The 20,068-nt window shown below is 37.5% G+C and overlaps 1 protein-coding gene across 3 annotated transcripts in view; it reads left to right on the top strand.

The window, feature by feature from the left end:
* CUNH9orf135 (chromosome unknown C9orf135 homolog) overlaps positions 1-17,475 on the top strand; it is a 78,422-nt gene extending 60,947 nt beyond the window's left edge. Inside the window, exon 6 of one of the 3 annotated variants that reach the window (XM_039249545.1) lies at positions 17,188-17,475. In XM_039249545.1, coding sequence (XP_039105476.1) covers positions 17,188-17,376 — 189 coding nt within the window. In that variant the 3' untranslated portion in view covers positions 17,377-17,475. Of the gene's footprint in view, positions 1-496; positions 560-17,187 lie in introns of those variants that run through there. The other 2 variants (XM_039249547.1, XM_039249546.1) reach the window with 2 other exon arrangements.
* Positions 17,476-20,068: the final 2,593 nt, after the last annotated feature.

Below are 20,068 nucleotides of genomic sequence, written 5' to 3'. Positions count from 1 at the left end.
ATGTCCACAAGTATATGTCAATATACTTGTACTTAAAAAATTATACAACAGAAATGAAACAAGCCTGCTTCCTATTAGTCTTGTTATGAAAGCTTTGACTGCTACCGTAGGTAAGAGATTTAATTATTGAAAAAGAGAAAAAAGGTCATCTTTATTTTCAGAGAGTATGACTGTCTTCTTAGGAGAACTAAAATATTAAACTGAGAAATAATTAGAATAAATAAGACCACTTGATAAGGTGGTTGAATACAAAATAAATATATCAAAAAACAAGATCTTTCCTTTATATCAGCACTGACTGCTTAGTAAACTATGAGAAAAAAACATGCAAATTGCTATAGCAACACAAATTTCAAATACTTTTGTGAAGAAAATTCTAGACCAAATAAATATCAGTAAAGACACTGTAGTCATTTGTCTCCAAAGATAGTGAACTTTCCACAGGCCACTTCCTCAGGACAAGGTGAATGATCCTCCACCTTCTGACTCTGAGCAGGTAACTGATTTGATCAACAGAACATGTCAAGTGACCCTATGCCAGATCTAGACTAGACTGAAGAAGACTGCTTCCAACCCTTGGAGCCCTCAGCTACCATGTAAGAAACTGAGGTACTCGGCTGGAAGGAGGGGCCATGAGGAAAAACGCTGATGAGCTTGATTGATGAGCAAGGAAGCCATGTTGGATACACAGCCTCACTGAGTCTAGACTGCAGCCCCAGACGCCATCTGACTGCAACCCATGAAAGATTCCAAGAAGATAATAATAAATTGATGTTTGAAGCCATTATGTTTATTTAAAAAAATACAAGGTAACTCAGACAGAAATCTTGAATACAAGGGAATAATAACCATTTTAGGAGACTGGAAAACTAAGTTAATTGTGAATTAAATTCATAAATTTAATTATATTGAAAATCCCAATGGATTTTGTTTTCTGTTAGAACTGTAAGATTCTCAGAATTTTTTTGAAAAAATAAACAGATAAGAATAATGAAGTTTCTGAAACAGTGACATAGCCAATTTAGGGAAGTATAGGATTCATGATACCACCTTTATTATATGTTGTATTCTTATTTATTTTTCTCATGAAAAAAGAGCATTTGAATCATAAAAAAGAAAATATAATATTGTATGGATTAATGCCTAATACATAAACAACTTATGCATATTGGAAGGGAAAATGTTGAGACCCTAGAGGAATGACTAAAGGACATATATAGACAATTTACAAAGAAGGAAATACAAGTAACTAACTAATAAATATAGCTACTTGTAAATATATTATATACAAATAATAAAAAGATCTGAATTAAGAGAATAAAAATATTTGACAATAAATAAAAATTGGCAATATTTTTAGAAATAATAATACTTAATGGGGTGAACATGAGGTAAAATAGATACTTTTATCTGTTGCCAAGAAGATTGTAAATTGTTTTAATTTTACTAGAAAAGAATTTAGCAGTATATATATCAAGATTATTAGATATTTGATCTAATAATTTTCCTTCTAAGAAACTTCATCAGAGAAAAATAACTCAACTAGAGATAAAATTCTTATCCAAGAATACTCATTAGTGAATTATTTGTAATGATGAAACTTGGAAAGTACCTAATGTTTCAGTATTAGGAGTAGTACTAACTAAATATGTTATAATCATATGATGAGATATTTTGCAGCCTTTATAATGTCCATAGATGGTTCGTAGTGTCCTGATAAATCTTGATTTAAGGTTAGGAAAAACATTAACATAGCAAAATTGTATGTGTATATAATTTATTATATGAATAATACACTCTTTAAAAATATACACTCTTTAAAAAATCAAGGGAAAAAAAAACCCTGAAGGAACTGTCAAAATGCTAGTAAACTTGGCCATTAGATGGTGAGATTCTAGGTGATTTCTTCATCTTTTACACATTTTAGAATTTTCCAATGCAACCAGTATGATGGCTTTTCTGATTAGAAAAACCATAAGGAAACAAATATACTATTTAAAAATGCAGTGCAGGCCCATTTCCGTATATACATGGGATCTGACTGCATCTCTAAACAAAAGGCAATTGCAACACATGTAATTAAAAACTCACAAAATTCAAAGGACTAATTTCTCTATAGGCATAAATATTAAGAATGTGAGCTGTATTCTCAGGGTACATATATCTTTAGCCATTGTTTTTTATATTTGTGCTTTTTAATTTTTCAGCATTATTTCTAATATTTCTCATGTTGCTTGTGTCCACATCAACAGCACCAGCACACTGTGCCACAGCACTTGATTGGTTCTATTTAGAATTTTGTTCATTCACTTCTAAGTTCCATTCCAAAGTAACTGATGTCGAGGCATGTTTTTAGCACTGCTCCCAGCACCCCAATTTAATAAATGCTTACATCATTACATTGTTATAGGATATAAAATTTTTTTTAATTGTAATGACAGCGAATGGTTACATACCAGTGAAATAGTGACTGAACTCTGACATAGAAGTTACGTGCATATAAACAAGTGTATGATTCATAAAATACTGACAAAAGAAAGAGACTATTTTTTTCTTGCTAGAGACTAAACCGTGTGGACTTAGCGTAAACACAGTATACCATTCTCTGGCTACTGCCTTTGCAATTATGCAATTCCAGAAGAAATCTTAAAATATGTGGATTCGTATTTCAAATTTTGTGCATGAATTGAGACTTAGTTTTTATATTATCATTTTTTAATATTTGTTTAATTGATATTTGCTTAAAGTGAGATAGCATTATAGGAATTCTAAAGTGAAGCAAATTATCATCCCACAGCTCTCGATATGAGTATATAAATACAGAATATTATGAAGCTATGGAATCATTTTTAAGGCAAGAAATAGAAGAGAATTGGAAGGTACTTCCTCAAAACTCCCACCTTTTGAGTTAGGTACTTATTATGACTATTATGGCTCAAACCAATTTCAATGAAAGATTCTTTCTCTTAAAAGCTTCCCCATCCTTCTCCGAAAGAACCAAAAGAGAGGAAAAGTTACAGGGAAGATACATTAGAGGACTGGTCTGAGGCTGGCTATTTATGGAGCTTTTAGGATAAAAGACCATTGAGCTAAGTATAATGATGGAGAGTTGACTGAACACATTCAGAATGAGTAAGGAAAAGAATTAGTTCAGGCAGAGAGAAAACCCAAGAAGTTGAAAAGTCAAAGAAATGAGAATGTTGAGAACAAAAACCAATCATGGCAGTAGTGAAGGAGTGAAAGAGCTGGAAGAATTGGAGGTTATAAGCAAAGGGGCATATACTGGAATTGATTGGATTTTCAGATGTAGAGCAATTCTTGGGAATGACAGAGCCCAGGATGTGTCCATGGGTCTGAGTTTCTATAATGGAATCCAAGCCATTGACTTGAAAGGGTGAGAAAATGGTAAGCCAGAATGTTGGCTAGATTCTAAATATGGGTTTTGGAAGTCAACCTATAGGACAGCAAGAAAGAAGGGTAGTGCCAAAGACTGAGTCAAATGACCAAGCCGTCAGTGGGAGCACTTTGGGGGTTAATGGCTCCTCCCAGCCAAGCACCTGCCATTTGGGTGCTTCTAGTTGATCATTATCAAGTGTCAAGTACCATTTTGTTTTCCTAAATAGAGCTGCCTAGTGAATTATCTTTCCAGGCATATGAGTAGCTTGAACTCCCAAAATGTTGAATATCTTGGTTCACTCGGATGTAGAAAGCTGACGAAGTTTTTAACAGAGAATTATGTTTAAAGTTGGCATGCATTCCCAGCTGACTTTGAGGAGTCCCCGCCATGTTGCCCAGTAGGTATGAAAGGAGATTGCATCTGTTTAGCATTATTCCCAACAACAGGATTGAACTGTCCGACCACTGGGGCTTTATACACTGGTACAGATATTGCCCTGTTAAAATACAGACATTTCTGTGCTGATTGGAAATATGCTGTCACCTTGAGTTCCCCAGAACCTTGCCCCCTGAGTAGCTCCAGCCCTTTCCCTAGGCTCCCAGGACTCAGGACTGCATTACGACTTTCCTGGACCCTAAGGACTTTGGCTGTCTTGGGCTCCTCCCATTAAAAAATTTAAACATTGTATACTGTATAACTACCTTATTATAAAGACAAATATAATCCAAGTTGGTTCATATTCACTTTTGGTGGTGGGGATTTAAAAGCTTATTAAAGCAGTACATTTCCTAGGCCTTATTTCTCATTGTCCTTTTGTAATGATTACACATCTTTTTCCCCTTATACTGTTCATCTTCTTGCCTATTTATGACTCTATTATATTTTATGGCCATGTTATATCATGTTATTGTTAACCCTCTTGAAGTTATTACCAATGTACCAATGTGTGTTATTACACAAAACTAAAGTGTACAATACTTTTTTTTCCTGAAAAGTACTCTTGTACCCTGTTTTAAACAAAACTTTCTGTGTAATAGCTATCATCAGTTTCTACCTTAAGATGTTTATGAATTTTAAATGCCCAGCAACATTTCCTGGCTTAGCCATGAGTTTCTACCATTTAATAGAGTTAGTTTTTCAAAGTGGCATCTGCACTTTTTATTGTGGTAAAATATACATCTATAAAATTTACTATTTGGACACTTGTTTAGTGTAGAATTTAGTGGCACTAAGTACTTTCACATTGTTACTAGACTTATCTTGAAAATTCTGATTTTAAAAGAAATGAAAACATTTTTGCGAGCCCCCAAAAGTGCTGTGGGCTCTAGGCACTGGGCTTCCTGGGCTTTATGGTTGAGTGGGCCTCGCCTGGACCTTCTGGAAGTTTAATACTTGCCTTACCAGGGTCTCCTAGGACTTGCCCAGTCTGAGTGACTCTACTGCTTGATTAATACTCTGAGTATCATCCCAGATAAAAATGTACCTTGGGTAGCAGTCAGAGGTGGAAGACATTATTAAGAGCCATTTTTTGTTCAGTTGGGGTCATTCACATGCAAGAAACTCCCCAAACACTAGGCTTGCCTTTAATTTTCTGCTTCTCAGGAAAGGATGCCTAACAGGGCCCTTAAAAAGAAGAGAAGGGAAAGAATGATCTGCTGAAAATACCAAAAGCTGAGACAGAAAGTGACTATAGAACAGGTTGGGGGTTCTATAGGAAGCATCTGAAGGAAATTAGCTTGGGTTCCCATTTCTCTTTAAGACCCTCTCTTTGTGGGGCGCCTGGGTGGCTCAGTAGGTTAAGCGTCCGACTTCGGCTCAGGTCATGATCTCATGGTTCGTGGGTTCAAGCCCCATGTCGGGCTCTGTGCTGCCAGCTCAGAGCCTGGAGCCTGTTTTGGATTCTGTGTCTCCCTCTCTCTCTGACCCTCCCCTGTTCACTCTGTCTCTCTTTCTCAGAAATAAATAAAACATTAAAAAAATAAAAAAATAAATAAAACCCTCTCTTTGTATCTTTGTTCCATTCTGTGCTCCCATGATCTTCCATAATTTCATTTCAGTACATAGTCCTTTTCTTTTTCTGGTTTCTTTTAAAACCATAATAGTGTGCAAAGTTGTGCCATTGAGTTGGCCACATGGAATAATCATGTGTAAGCCTTATAGTCCAGAATGAAATGTAGTTTTTTAACTAGGCAATGTCTGGGCTCTATGATGTGTTTTCATGACTTTTATTTTAGTACTACTTTTCTTTGCCTTGAATCTTAATACATCTACTATTTAATTTTCTCTTTTTTGTCCTGTTAATGTTCTAACTGAATATTTACTGAAAAAAGAATAATGGCCATTTGCTGAATATCCTTGTTTATCTTATTACATTGATGACTAAAATGAGAAAGAGTTTTAGATTCATCTTCAAATGAGGTAAGTGTGGAAGGTGAAATTGGAGAAGACGGAAGGGGTCATGTGTTTGTAACTATTATTTTTTGATTGATGTCAAGGGTGTTCCAAAATACTGCTGTTAGCTAACCACAGGAACAACCCTTTATTACTTAGGTTCAGAAGGAAATGGTGGCCTTCCTCAGTCTAGAACTATTCCTTAAAGATCTCATTGTGTGTTACACATTTGTGCTGACCTTTTATGTATATGCATATATGTATATACATAGATATATATACACATGGCTTTGTATTTAGAGGCAAATGGTTCTAGTTCTGAGTCACGTGGGATTCTGCCGGCATTAAGGGACCACACTTCCTAGACCCTATAGTCCCATAGGGCTTCCACAGCTTCCCCATTTGGAGACAACAGGATTTGCCTTATTGAGGGGAATATATAGTTGCTAATAGGTGAGAGGAGGGAGGAAGGAAGGAAGGATCTCTCTTTCAGCATATATATACACAGTTAACCCTTGAATATTATGGGGGATTTAGGGACACTAAGCACCCCCATCCATGCAGTCAAAAATTCACAAATAATTTTTGACTCACCAAAAACTTAACTACAAATAGCCTACTGTTGACCAGAACCCTTACTGATAACATAAACAACATAAATAGTTGATTACATGCATTTTGTATGTTATGTGTATTATATACTGTATTTTTACAATAATGTAAGCTAGAGAAAAAATATTAAGAAAATCGTAAGGAAGAGAAAATGAATTTACAGTACTATACTCTATTTTAAAAAATCTGTGTATAAATGAACCTACACAATTCAAACCCATATTGTTCAAGGGTCACCTGTTGTCCCGTACATATAGAAATAGAAGAAATAGGAGATAGATGTGACAGGTAGATAAGTAGACATCCTTCCTATCTATCTATCTATCTATCTATCTATCTATCTATCTATCTACCTCTTATCAGTTCTACTTCTCTGGAAGACTCTCACTGATGTAGACAGAATGATAACAGCCCTCGAGCTCTCAAATTTTACTACTTATATATTTGAGGTGATTTGATTCTCTCTCATTGATCATGTCCCATCCTGATAGTATTTATTTATGACCAAGTAATCTTTTTTGATGAAGGACCTTGGCAAACATTTAATTCAAGTCTACTTAAAAATTAGAAAGTAAATGTTTTAACTCATGCTCATCTCATGTATCACCAACAGTTGAGAAACTGTGATCTTAATTCTCAGGAAACTCAGATTTTCAAGGATGTTCTTGTGTTGTTTCTTTTTAGTGGAAAGAACCCCATGTTCTCTAAAAGTGCACCTTCATTTTATATTACCCTTTGAAGCTAAGTAATGATGATCTTCTTTTGTTTCTGGATCAAGTCATAAGAGTTTAGTTCTAATCTCTTTCTTTTAATTATGTTTAACTTCTACAATGAACATATTTGAATTTTGTAAAAAAGAAAAAAATGTTTTTAGTTGAGAACACTGGGCCTCAGATTTAAAACTAACCATACCATTATAAGTATAAAATAGTGACAGGTTTCTTCACATAATATAGGCTGAGGAATAAGAAAAATGGTATTTACTTTTTCTATGATAGAACCAATCAAAAGTTGTGCACTAAAAATGTATCTCAGTAGTTGGGGCTCAGTCAGTGGGCATCCGGCTTTGGCTCAGGTCATGACCTCAGGGTTCGTGGTTCGAGCCCTGCGTCATTCTCTGTGCTGACAACTCGGAGCCCGGAGCCTGCTTCAGATTCTTTCTCCCTCTCTCTCTCTCTGCCCCTGCCCCAATCACTCTCTGTGTCTCTCTCTCAAAAATAAACATTAAAAAAAAATTTTTTTAAGTATCAATAGCTAAGGTTTAATATTGCTTAGTTTTTGATGCTAGCCATTCCTAAAGTTTGTATAATATTGTTTAAAGTCAGCTTTCTTTGTGAAGTGATTGTTCATACAGATCTCCATATTTTTCTTCGTGATGACCAGACTCCTTAATGATATCAATATTAATATTTATATGCATAGCCTAACCTTCATTGTACCTCCCATGACTATTTTCATTTAGATGCATCTGCAAATGAAGTAAGTGTGGAAGGTGAAATTGGAGAAGACAATTTGGTTTTATGTGGGTTTTTTTTTTTTGTAAAATTTCATCAAATAGAAAAAGGTAGTAAATGTTTCTTAAATACTTAACGCAAATATATCCAATCAGTAACATGTTTGTTGCAGCTACATTTGCCAATTACTCATGTGTCTGTGATGTAATCACTTGGCAAAGAAAATATCCAATAGCAGTGAAATCATTTTTGAAGTAGTGAGGAAATGGATGAAGGGGTCTGTCTGGAATGCTTAGCCTCCATAATCCCTAGGCTTGATAAAGTAGACTTGGCTGCATGAAAATTGTTCTTTTTCTCTCACATCACTCTGCATGTGTATATAGAAGACAACCTTATTAAGGGACGACAGGTCTTCAGTCAAGTGCATATAACAGCTAAGGAATTTTATACATTATGTATATTGAAAATAATGAAACAAAATATCACAGTAATCTACCTGTATATTTACTTTCACTTCATCCAATGTGACATTCACATAAATAAGCTTGCTGCCTCAAATGCCTGTTTAAGAGTAAATGGAGTACCCCAGATAAGCCTGCTTACAGGCAAGCTAGGGAAGAATGGTCTTTGCTGTATGAGTGCCAGGTGGCTAATAGCTATCTGTAATGGTGGACACAAGGTTAGTTCACAGTGACTGATTTGGCCAGGAAACATAACACATTATGCATTTTTATGGATGATTTGGATGAAGGAATTGAGACTATGCTTTCAAATTACCGCATAATACTAAATTAGGCAGAGGTACTCATGTTACAGAAGGCAGTCTTCAAACTGAAAATGACCTTGAAAAATTAAGGTATAAAAAATAAAAGATCCTAAAGAAAAAGGATGAAATCAAACAAGACTAAGTACAGCCAAAACTTGATCAAGACCCAGTACACAGTTGACTAAGAAAACAGTAAGGACATTTTATTCTAAAGAAAGTTCAGGAGATAATGGTGTTCAGAATAAGAATATAGCACTCAAGAGTCAGTGGAGATGAGTGTTGTGAGGTGCTGGGGATCTGAGTAGGATACCTGTCACTTAAAGATGGTGATACGTTTTATTGACATAGGTTGTAAAACTATATTCTGTTTCCTTCATAATGAGAGAGAATGTTGAGTGGGGGGCCCCCTCACCCAGAGGATGCTCTTGTAACATCGTAACCTGTCTTTCCATGATTTGTTTAAAGGAGGGAAGAGAAAGGGAAGAAAAGGAAGAAAGCTTTCTTAACCTTAAGGCAGATTCTCCCCACAGTGATTCTCTTGCTGTATCTTTAGTGCTTCCTGTTTCTGTGGCCTGTTTGCCCTGGATATATCTTTTCTCTGACACCCTTTCTTTTCCACCTTTTATCAGGAAGGCCGCCATGCTCACCACTCTACCACCAATGCCCACTCCCATCTTGGATCAGGATGTTTCATTCGACTTCCTTGACCTATTGGTTGTATTTTGTCAGACCTTGCTCTGTATGACGTTTGTTTGGAAGCGAGGACCTGTTGGCTCCCACTGCGTTCTTCCACCTCCCTCTCCCTTCAGAACTGATGACCTTGCAGCACTTCATACCTCTCCTCTCTGTCATTCATGGCTTCTTTATGTACCCAACCATGAGTGTCCATAAGACCCTGGATCCAGAACTCTGTGCTTCTCGTTTTATGTAATCTCAGAGAATTCATCCACTCCTGTGACTCCCCAACCATTGCTTTTTTGGGGGTGAGGTAATGTATTTTATATAATTACAAACTTATAGGAAACTTGCAAGAATGGCACAAGGAGCTGCCATATAATCTTTACCCTGAGTAACCAGTTGTTTGCTATTTGAGAGTAGGCTGTGCCCCTTTACCTACAAATAGTTCCGTGTGTATTTCCTAAGAATAAGGACAGATAGCTATGGTAATAATTTCAACTTTAGGAATAACTGATGCAGTGTAATTATGTAATTCACAGTCTGCATTCAAATATCATTCATGGTCCCAATACTGTTCTTTATTTTTCCCCAGCCAATAATTACTACTGTGCACAGGGCACTGACCTCTTTCCCAGCCATCTATCCCATAGCATCCCCTTTCAAATAAAGATTTTGTACTGATGTCATCTCATATTAAAAATGTCTAAAATGTGACTTATCGTTTGTCCCCTAAAAGAAATCCTCCTCCTATCTCCATGTCTTTCGGATTCCTTTTAGTGCTTTTAGAACTCTCCCAGCCATCCATGTTTGAAGCTGTGGATCACCTTTGGTTCTTTAGCCCCCATTGGCCTGGTAAGTCCTCTAAATCCCTCCTGTGAAATGTGTCTTCCAGTCTGGCTCCGTGTAAGCTGTTGTGCACCGATACCCATTCAGTCCACACCTCAAACACGTGTTACCAGAGATCCTCATCTACCTGAAAGGCTCAGAGAAGGCTTGTGGTGACGATCCTATCTCAAGTAAACATGGTCAGAACTCAGGGTCCGTTTAGCACCAGGACAGTGAATCAGCCAACAACATGTGGTGACTCACACCTCTGTCTTTATATGCAATTTCTAAACATTTCTTCCCTGTCCCACTATATAAATGTTGAACATGTACATAATTAAATATTATGTTATGGTGTGGAAATATAACAACTGTCTACAACTCACATATGCAGAGGAAAAGTGTCCAATGGATAACTGGACTTCTTCCTGAGCCCACCACTAGTGGGAAAACACTCACTCTTTAATCCGTTTACAGCTTAGTCTGATTCTATAATTTAAATAGTTCCTATAGAAAGTGTTGGATTTCCCTTTAAAAAAGCCTCTCACTTTCTCAGAGATCTCCTCCCATCCACTGTTTGCAGAAAAGAACTAACATGGAACTGAGATAGTTCTCTGTTAAAAAGCCTGCTTACAAGGTTGGCCCATCTCTGGCATCTAGAAACTTGACTTTTGGGACTAGAATTCCCTAATGCAAGTGGCTCGCTGCACCTAAACAGTTTGTGCAAACAATATGGTTCATGTCGAACACCTGCTTTCCTTCTGGGAGTCTGGAATTCTGCTATGATAAGGCAAAGAGTGCCTCTGTGACCAGCCTCTGAGAAAAACCTTGGCCACTGAGGCTCTGACAAGCTTCCCCAGTAAACAGCATTTCACAATCCGTTGCTGAGGAAATTAAGTGCATCCTGTGTGACTCACTAGGAGAGGAATCTTGGAGGTTTGCACCTGGTTTCCTCTGGATTTCAGCCCATGTGCCTTTTCTCTTTGCTGATTTTGCTTTGTATCCATGTGCTGTAGTAAATCATAACCACGAATACAACTGCATGTTGAGTCCTGTGGGTCCTCCTAGAAATCACTGAATCTAGGGGCAGTCTTGAGAACCACAACACATCCTACTTTTCTCCATGTGGCAGCTTGTTATTCTCGCCTAATGGCTGCAGTACATGTGGTCCTCCCACATGCTCTTACAATGTGATTTAGACACTCCTTCCGTTGAAAGGCAGAGTCCTTGTTACCTCCCCTACGACTGGGTGAACCATGACTGTGATAGAAGTGATGCTCTGTGGCTTCGGAGGCCAGGAGACAAAAAGCAATGCAGGTTCCTCCTGGTTCTCTCTGTGCCACTGCCCTTCCCAGAACCCAGGCACCATGTTGAAAGCCCAAGCAGGCATGCAGGGAGGACCTGCGTAGTTGTTCTTCTCAACAGCCCCAGCCGAGGTCCCAGCAGGCAGCCAGCATCATCCACCAGCTGGAGTGAGGGATGTTTGCAACCCCAGCCTCAAGTCACTCCCAGCATTCAAGTCTTCTCTGCTGAGGCCTCGGACATTGTGGAGCAGAGAGATGCTGTCTTTGTTATACCTTTTCCAAGTTCCGGATCCAAAGATTCTGGAAATGGGTATTATTTTGTACCATTCTACATGGATTGACCTATTTGTTACACAGTAATAGTAACTAGGACCCTCCCTAAGATGGTGTCCAGGCATATGGAGAGGGGAATGTGCCCGAGCATCCTGATGTCAGAGGGCAAGAGTAGGATTTTTGTGTGTGCTTTTGTCTGCCTGTTCTGGTCTCTGGGATGATATCCCTAGTCCACCCGGCTGCTTTTTTCCTTGCTGGCATTGGTGGCTAAAGTCTGTGGACATCGAAATGTCAGTCTTTTTCTATTTCTTGCTCTCTCTCTCTGGGCTAGCTCAGAGCCCAGATGGCTTGCTTGGGATAACTCAGCCTCGTTTCCACTCCCATAAATACTGTGGACCCCACAGAAGACTTCTGTGACTCCCATTCAGCCACAGCTCCATGTTCAGCTCTGCAGCTCCTCTGCAAACTCCCCACAGGTTGCAAAAGTGACTCAGAGTATCCCTCTGCATGAGCATGATGCTCCAGCAGTGTGGGTGTGGTGTCCTCCAACCAGATGAAAGGACAGCCTGACATGTCAGTTTCAAGAGTTCTCATGAGGGATGGGTCCTCTCTTATGCCTTTCCACCATTACTCTCATTTATCTCGTGCACTGCTCTCTGTCCAGGTCAGAGGGACTCTGCCAGAAAGGGAAAATTGGTAAATACATTGTCTCTCTCTGCCATCCAGCTTTTCCCTTTTCTCTTGTTTTCTCATTCCTATAGTTCTCCAGACTCTTACCTATCTTCCTACTATTCATTCCAACCCTTGGTTAAGACTTAACGAAAGGATCTTTTTTTCTATACATTAGGAGAACTCTATGATGTGAAGTCTTCCAGGCTTGGACATTGGTATTCTAAAGTCCTCATGATTGTGAGTAGATTGCAAGGCTGAAAAAATCTTGCTGAAAAATCCTATTTTGCATGTTAGAAGTGGATATTACTTTGTTCTTTGGTTGCCATTTTATTCTGAAACAAGTTTTGATGTCACCTTGGGCAAATGGCTGGTTACACACAGAAAGGGCAAACCTATTAATCATTTTGAAATGATTACCCCCTGTATATTTGATTTGAGTAGCACACTAAATTACTTGCTTGTTTATGACTCCTACCATCTCAATTTGGCCTTGGGTCTAAGCTGCGGTCAATATTAAGATCCTTTAAGGTGGCTCTTGGTGCAGCTGTTTTATTCTGTTTCATGCCTGTAGTATTAAACTGTGAAAAGCATGCTTGTTCTGCTTTCTCCTAATAGTTATACCTTCCAGAATCCTAACAGTTAGTTCTTATAGTCCTATTTTGTTCACCTACTCCATATTCGCATTCTTCCAGTTCTTGATTATATATTTAGTCACAAATGTATTGTTTGCCTTTACTCCTACTATAAATATATATATGCCCTGCTTCCTTGGTTTTGACCATTTTATTTTGCTCTGAGTCACAGTACTTCGGTGCTCCAACATTACTTACTATTCAGGTATACATTAGTTAGGGTGTTTTTAGTAGTTTGTACAAAACCCAACTCAAGTCAGGTCAGACAATAAAAGCAATTTATTGGTTCACACTTTTTTTTTAAAAGTCAGGTTACAGTAGAGGGTTGATACAGCATTGTCATCATGCTTCTCCTGACTCTCAAATATGGCTTTTACGGTATTGATTTCATGCTCAGCTGATTGAAGTAGCACTACTAATAGCAACCGGGGCTAGATGCTTCCTCTTTTATGTCCAGTAATGGAAAAAGAGTTTCTTTCCTCCAAACCATTGAACAAAAGTCTTGGGCTTTACTTTATTTGGACAAACTCAAAACACATGCCCAGCACTGGATCAATCACTGTCATTGAGAGTGGAGTGAGATTATTGTGATTGTCGTAGGCCAGTTAGATTCTGCCCCTAGAGTTTGTAGTAGGATTGATCTACCCAGACTGCATGGCTGTCACGCAATGGGGGATGGGAGAAGTGGATTCAAGGTGAGCTCATTATACTCATGTCTTCCCAATTCAATATTCACTGACCTGAAATGGATTCAAGGTGAGTTAATTATACTCATGTCTTCCCAGCTCAGTATTCACTGACTTCACTTTGATAGCTGATGTCAGCCATAGTGGGAGTATTTACAACACAGAAATTGGCAAATATCACAAATAAGTTATGTGGGATTTTTTTTTGGTGGGGAACTCGTTTACCAATATACCTCTGATAACAGAAGGGACTCAGATTTCATGTGTGTACTAGTAGGCAATGGTCTCTTAACTAGTTTTCCTAACTTTCAGATTGCTCACCCCTACGTATCCACGTTTAAAAGATAATAGCTTTGTTGAGATATAATTCACATACCATAAAATTCACCCTTTAAAAGTATGCAATTCAGTAATATTTGTATTTACGTAGGGTCATACAGTCATCAGCACAATCAGTTTTGGAACATTTTCATCACCCAAAAAGAAACTCCGTGTACACTGTATTAGTCAAGTTTGTTAATAGATAGAGAGTCACTAGGATATACAGAAAGAGAGGAGAGAGAGAGAGAGAGAGAGAGATTGATTTATTTTAAGGAATTGGCTAATGCAGTATGGAGGTTGAGACATCCCACAATGTGCTGTCTGCAAGCTGGAAACATAGGGAAGCTGGTGGTGTAATTGAGTCCTAGTCTGAAAACCTGAGAACCACGTACCAAGAGCAGGATAAGATGAATGTCCCAGTTCAAATGATCAGGCAGGAAGGGACAGAGTTCTTTCTTCCTCTGCCTTTTTCTTCTATTCAGGCCATCCGTGGATTGGAAGATGTGCACCTACATTAGGGAGAGCAAATTGCTTTACTGAGTCAGATAAAAGGGCAGCCTGAGAGACTCTTGAATGCCGAGAACAAACTGAGGGCAGATGGGGTGGGAGGGGAGGAAGGGGGGAGGTGGGCATGGAGGAGGGCACCTGTGGAGATGAGCACTGGGTGTTATATGGAAACCAACTTGACAATAAACTATTTAAGAAAAAAAATAAAATGAAATAAATTTTTAAAAAAAGGTGAAAGGGCAACCTGAGATGGTTAGATCCAAATGCTGACCTCATTTAGAAACACCCTCACAGACACAGCTCAAAAATAATGCTTAGCCAAATGCCTGGGTGCCCTGTGATCCAGTCAAGATGACAGGCAGTGCTGGCCACTGCACCTATTAAAAGCTCTCCCTATTCTCCCCATCCCCCAACCCCTCACAGACTTAATTTCTACCCCTGTGGACACTCTTTGGAAGGAATCATACAATCTGTAGTCTTATGGTTTAGTTTCTTTCACTTAGCATAATGTTTTCATGGTTCATCTATACTACAATATCTGTCAGTATTTTATTCATTTTATTGCCAAATAATATTTTTTCACTGTGTGGATAGATCACACTTTGTTTATCTATACATCAGTTAATGACATGTGATTTCTTATTCTCATTCTAATTCTGACCTTCAGTCTTCAATACCTTCCTGCTGCCAGAATCCTTTTCTTGAAACATCACATTTAATCGTGTCACTCACCTGATCAAAATAAATCATCCTCTCTGCTTAGGAGATGCTAGAGGAACACGTTGCCCCTGCAGCTGAAACTCCCTTCAGTTTGACGGAAGCTGGTATAGGAATGAGCAGACCCTGCCTCCCTTGGAGCCGGCGGGTTTGACCAGTGATGCTCAAATCTCATTGAAAGGGCCTCTACCAGACCAAAACTAACATAAGTGCCTCAAAGAAATTAAACCCTGCCTCTGAAAAAAAAAAAAAAAAGCCCAAACTATACAGAAAGTAACATGGATATAATGTAGCTTTAGGATTTTGTTGTTTGTCTTTCTTTTCATCTCTTAATTATTAAGAATTTCATGAGGGTCCTCCCAATGTTCATAGCAGCACACTCAACAATAGCCAAAACATGGAAAGAGCCTAAGTGTCCATCAACGGACGAAGGGATCAAGAAGATGTGGTTTATCTATACCATGGAATACTACATGGCAATGAGAAACAATGAAATCTGGCCATGTGTAGCAACATGGATGGACCTTGAGGGTGTTATGCTGAGCGAAATAAGTCAGGCAGAGAAGGACAAATACCATATGTTTGCACATATAGGAGGATTAGGAGGAACTTAACAGAGGACCATGGGGGAGAAGAAGGGGGAAATAGTGGGGGAGAGGGAGAGGGGCAAACCATGAGAGACTCTTGAATACTGAGAACAAACTGAGGACTGATGGGTGTAGGGGGGAAGGGGGAGATGGGCATGGAGGAGGGCACTTGTGGGGATGAGCACTGGGTGTTATATGGAAACCAACTTGACAATAAACTATTTGTAAAAAAATAAATAAAAATAAATACATGCATCATGGAAATTTCTCTGATAAAAGCAATAAAATTAAAAAAAAAAAAAAAAAGAATTTCATGAGGATCCTGGAGGGATAATGGATCTTACAGTCAGATAGTTAGTTTGAAGTCCTGGCTGAATTACTTAATATTGGGATTCCTTAAATTCTCTTTTTCTTGATTTTTGAGCAAATCATCTTTTCCTATATGTAAAGTAGAAGTAATAATTCCTATGTCAGAGTCCTGCTATGGATTAAAAGATATAAACACTCAACTACTGTGCCCAACCCATGGTAGGCACTCAGTAAATACATTGACCCTATACTTATTGTTAGGGTTGAGTGTATGGTTACATTTTTCAATTATTTTCAATAAAGCCAATCTAAGACTAGAACCATTTTGATGTTCTTTCATTGTTTTATCGTTCTGGTGATTTAATTTCAATATTGTGTTAGTGCTTTAAAATTAGGACCAATCTGAAGCAGAAATTAGATAATGAGTTCAAGGGCTTTATGTTCCTTGTCTACCATTACCCTTGATGTAATCTGAGAGAATCAATATTCCCTTTGAGAAATGGTCAATGAGAGTGTCTTGTTTTATTACAACAGAAGCTTCTATGAAGTGCTTTAAGGATAAATGCCTTAAACACTATACTGGGTTATCCTGAGGTAAATTTCTCAGAGGAATGATCCTTTGAGTTTGGCATTTACTGGCAAGTGTAACTTGATAGCAACTATGAAAGATACAATCCAAGATATTATTCTTTGGAATAATTATAACTTATATTAAGGATGTTGAATGATACGTAAATTGTAATTATTTTGATCTTATGTAGATAATCATAAAATTTAAATTGTTCTTTGTGCCGTATTTTATGGTTTAGAAAATTTTTACATGTGTAACAATTTATCTTTTTAGCTTTATGAGTAAAAGAACTAGATTCTTCTTTCAGAATCAAAGTACTTTAAATGCAATAGCCATATTTTCATTGAGACATTTGTAACTTGAGATATTCAGTTAATTGTGTGAAAATTAAACTTGGATCATAAGAAGATCAACTTTTAGAAATCATTCGTTTTTACATATTTCAGTCATTCAATACTATTTCTTTTTCTCCCTCTTCCCCATAGGAGTATCCTTGTCAAGATGATTATTCAATAGTCCACAGAAAATGCCGTTCTCAGTTCACAGATCTAGATGGTTCCAAAAGATTTGGCGTCAACACTTGGCATGATGAAAGTGGGATTTATGCTAATTCATATGTAAAACTAAAACTCTACCCATCAACTGGTGGTCCTATTGTCCCCTTTTTAAAATAATACATGGAATCAGATCTTCTAACTAGTGAAGGAATAATGGATATGACAGTTGATTTGCTATCCTAATAAATGCAACGGAAAGGTTGTTACTCTAGTAAATTCCTTTAAAAACAATGTCTTATATATTCTAGGCCATCATGTATATATCCTTCTTTTTGTAAAGCTACTTTGGTATTTTCCAAAGTTTAGTATGTATACCAGGGAAGGTGTACAGCACAATTCTAGACGGTACTTGCTGGAATTGTCTTGTATTTATGGACTATGTATTTATTTTAAATGTTACTAGAAACAGTGTGTAAAGCTAGCACAGTCAAGCTTATGATTGCTTAGAATATGGCTAAATTTTTTAAAAAGCTAACTTAAGCTAACATAAATTCCATTTTTAAGGGAATAAGAACATCAATGGTACTCAGCTTTGACATGAAAGTCAAATGGCTGAAGTTTGGGCAACACTGGAGAGAGAGAAAGTTGCAGTGGGGGTGGGATATGCACCTATTGATAGACTTTGGTTTTTCTCTACTGGCTAAATGTGGTGTGGATTATTCATTCAGCATAGTGATTTTCCTTATTTAAGATAATACTTTTTGAGTGTATGGAATAGGAGAGATGTAGATAGAATCTTAGTGAAACTCTAGGGTTTGATGGGGAAACTTTAGGGTTTGATGACTGCATCTAATGTTAGAGTTAGAAGAAATCTTAGCAGTTGTTTTGACTTAACATCCCATTTTACAGATGAGCAAACAAAGCTCACAGAGATTTAAGTAGGTTGCCCAGAGCTCCATAGATAGCCGATTTGAATTGATTTCTGAAGTAGATTTGACCTTTTCTTTCTTTTGAGGATGAGTTTAATTATTTGGTCAGCCTAGGCTAAATTTACTGTCATCATTTGCTTTAAAAAGCAAATTCATGAAATAGCATCCATGATAAATGTTAATTTGGCATTGCCTCCAACTCTTGATTAGCAAAATATGGTGGAGACCATAAGCCTTGTGAGCGGAGAAATGATTATTAATAAAGACAAAGAAAATGTGGATATGCCAGGTAAACATTCACCAGGAGAGTTTGACTATAATTTCTTGCTGCTTTAAAGTATGCATCTGCATGTACACACACAATATATATACTATATCCAAAAGTATGTATATTATATATGTAATGTTCATTCTTTTTCTCATTTTTAATTGACATACACTATTATATTAATCTCAGGTGTACAACTTAGTGATCTGACAATTATACACGTTATGATATGCACACTATGGTAAATGTAGTTACCATCTATCACCATAAAGACTTGCCATAATATTTTTGGCTATATTCCCTATATTGTACTTGTCATCCTCTTAGCTTATTTATTTTATGACTAGAAGTTTGCACCTCTTTAGTTTTATTTTTGAGAGAGAGAGAGATGGAGAGAGAGTGCACGCACAAGTTAGGGAGGGGTAGAGAGAGAGGGAGACACAGAATCTGAAGCAGGCTCCAGGCTCCAAGCTGTCAGCACAGAGCCCAACAGGGGGCTCGAACCCACAAACCATGAAATCATGACCTAAGCCAGAGTCAGAAGCTTAGCCGACTGAGCCACCACGTGCCCCTAGAAGTTTGTACCTTTTAATCTCCTTCACTTTTACCTATTTCACCTATTCTTCACCACTACTCTCCCCTCTGGCAACCACCAGTTTTTTCTCTGTATTTATGAGTCTTTTTCCGTTTGTTCATTTGTTTTGTCTTAGTTTCCACATATAAGTAAAATCTCATATAGAATTTGCCTTTCTCTGTCTGACTTACTTAACTTAGCATAATACCCTCTAGGTCCATCCATGCCGTTATGAATGGCAAGATCTCAATTTTTTTAATGGCTAAGTATAAAAAACCACTGAAAAAAAAAAGGTGTACCACATCTTCCTTATCTGTGCATCTATCAGTAGACACTTAGATTGGCTATTATAAATAATGCTACGGTCAACATAGAGGAGCATATATCTTTTTGAATTGGTGCTTTCATTTTCTTTAGATGAATACCCAGAAGTACAGTTACTGTATTAATAATATTTCCAGTATTTCCATTTTTAATTTTTTGAGGAACCTTCATACTGTTTTCCATCATAGCTGCACCAATTTAAATCCCCACCAGCAGTACATGAGGATTCCCTTTCCTCCATATCCTCACCAACACTTGTTATTTCTTATCTTATGATGCTAGCCATTCTGACTGGTATGAGGTAATATCTCATTGTGATTTTGCTTTGCATTGCCTTGAGAATTAGTGATATTGAGCATCTTTTCCTCTTTCTGTTGGCCATTTGTATGTCTTCTTCGGAAAAATCTCTATTCAGATCCTCTGCCCAGTTTTCAATCATATTATGTGTTTTTTATGTTGAGTTGTAGACGTTCTTTATATATTTTGGATACTATACCCTATTGGATATATCATTTGCAATTATCTTCTCTTATTCACTAGGTTGCTTTTCATTTTGTTGATGGTTTCACTCTGCAGAAGCTTTTTTAGTTTCATGTAATCCGAAATGTTTATTTTTGCTTTTGTTTCTCTGAACTGAGGAGGCAGATCCAGAAAAATATTACTAAGACCCGTGTCCAAGAGTTTACATATGCCTATGTTTTCTTTTAGCAGTTTTTGTTTTCATGTCGTACTTGTATGTCCTTAATCCATTTTGAGTTTATTTTTGTGTATGGT

Source organism: Hyaena hyaena, unplaced genomic scaffold (genome assembly GCF_003009895.1).
Source record: "Hyaena hyaena isolate Hyena2069 unplaced genomic scaffold, ASM300989v1 scaffold_341, whole genome shotgun sequence".
Lineage (NCBI taxonomy): Eukaryota > Metazoa > Chordata > Mammalia > Carnivora > Hyaenidae > Hyaena > Hyaena hyaena.
This window is presented reverse-complemented; position numbering and strand designations above follow the sequence as displayed.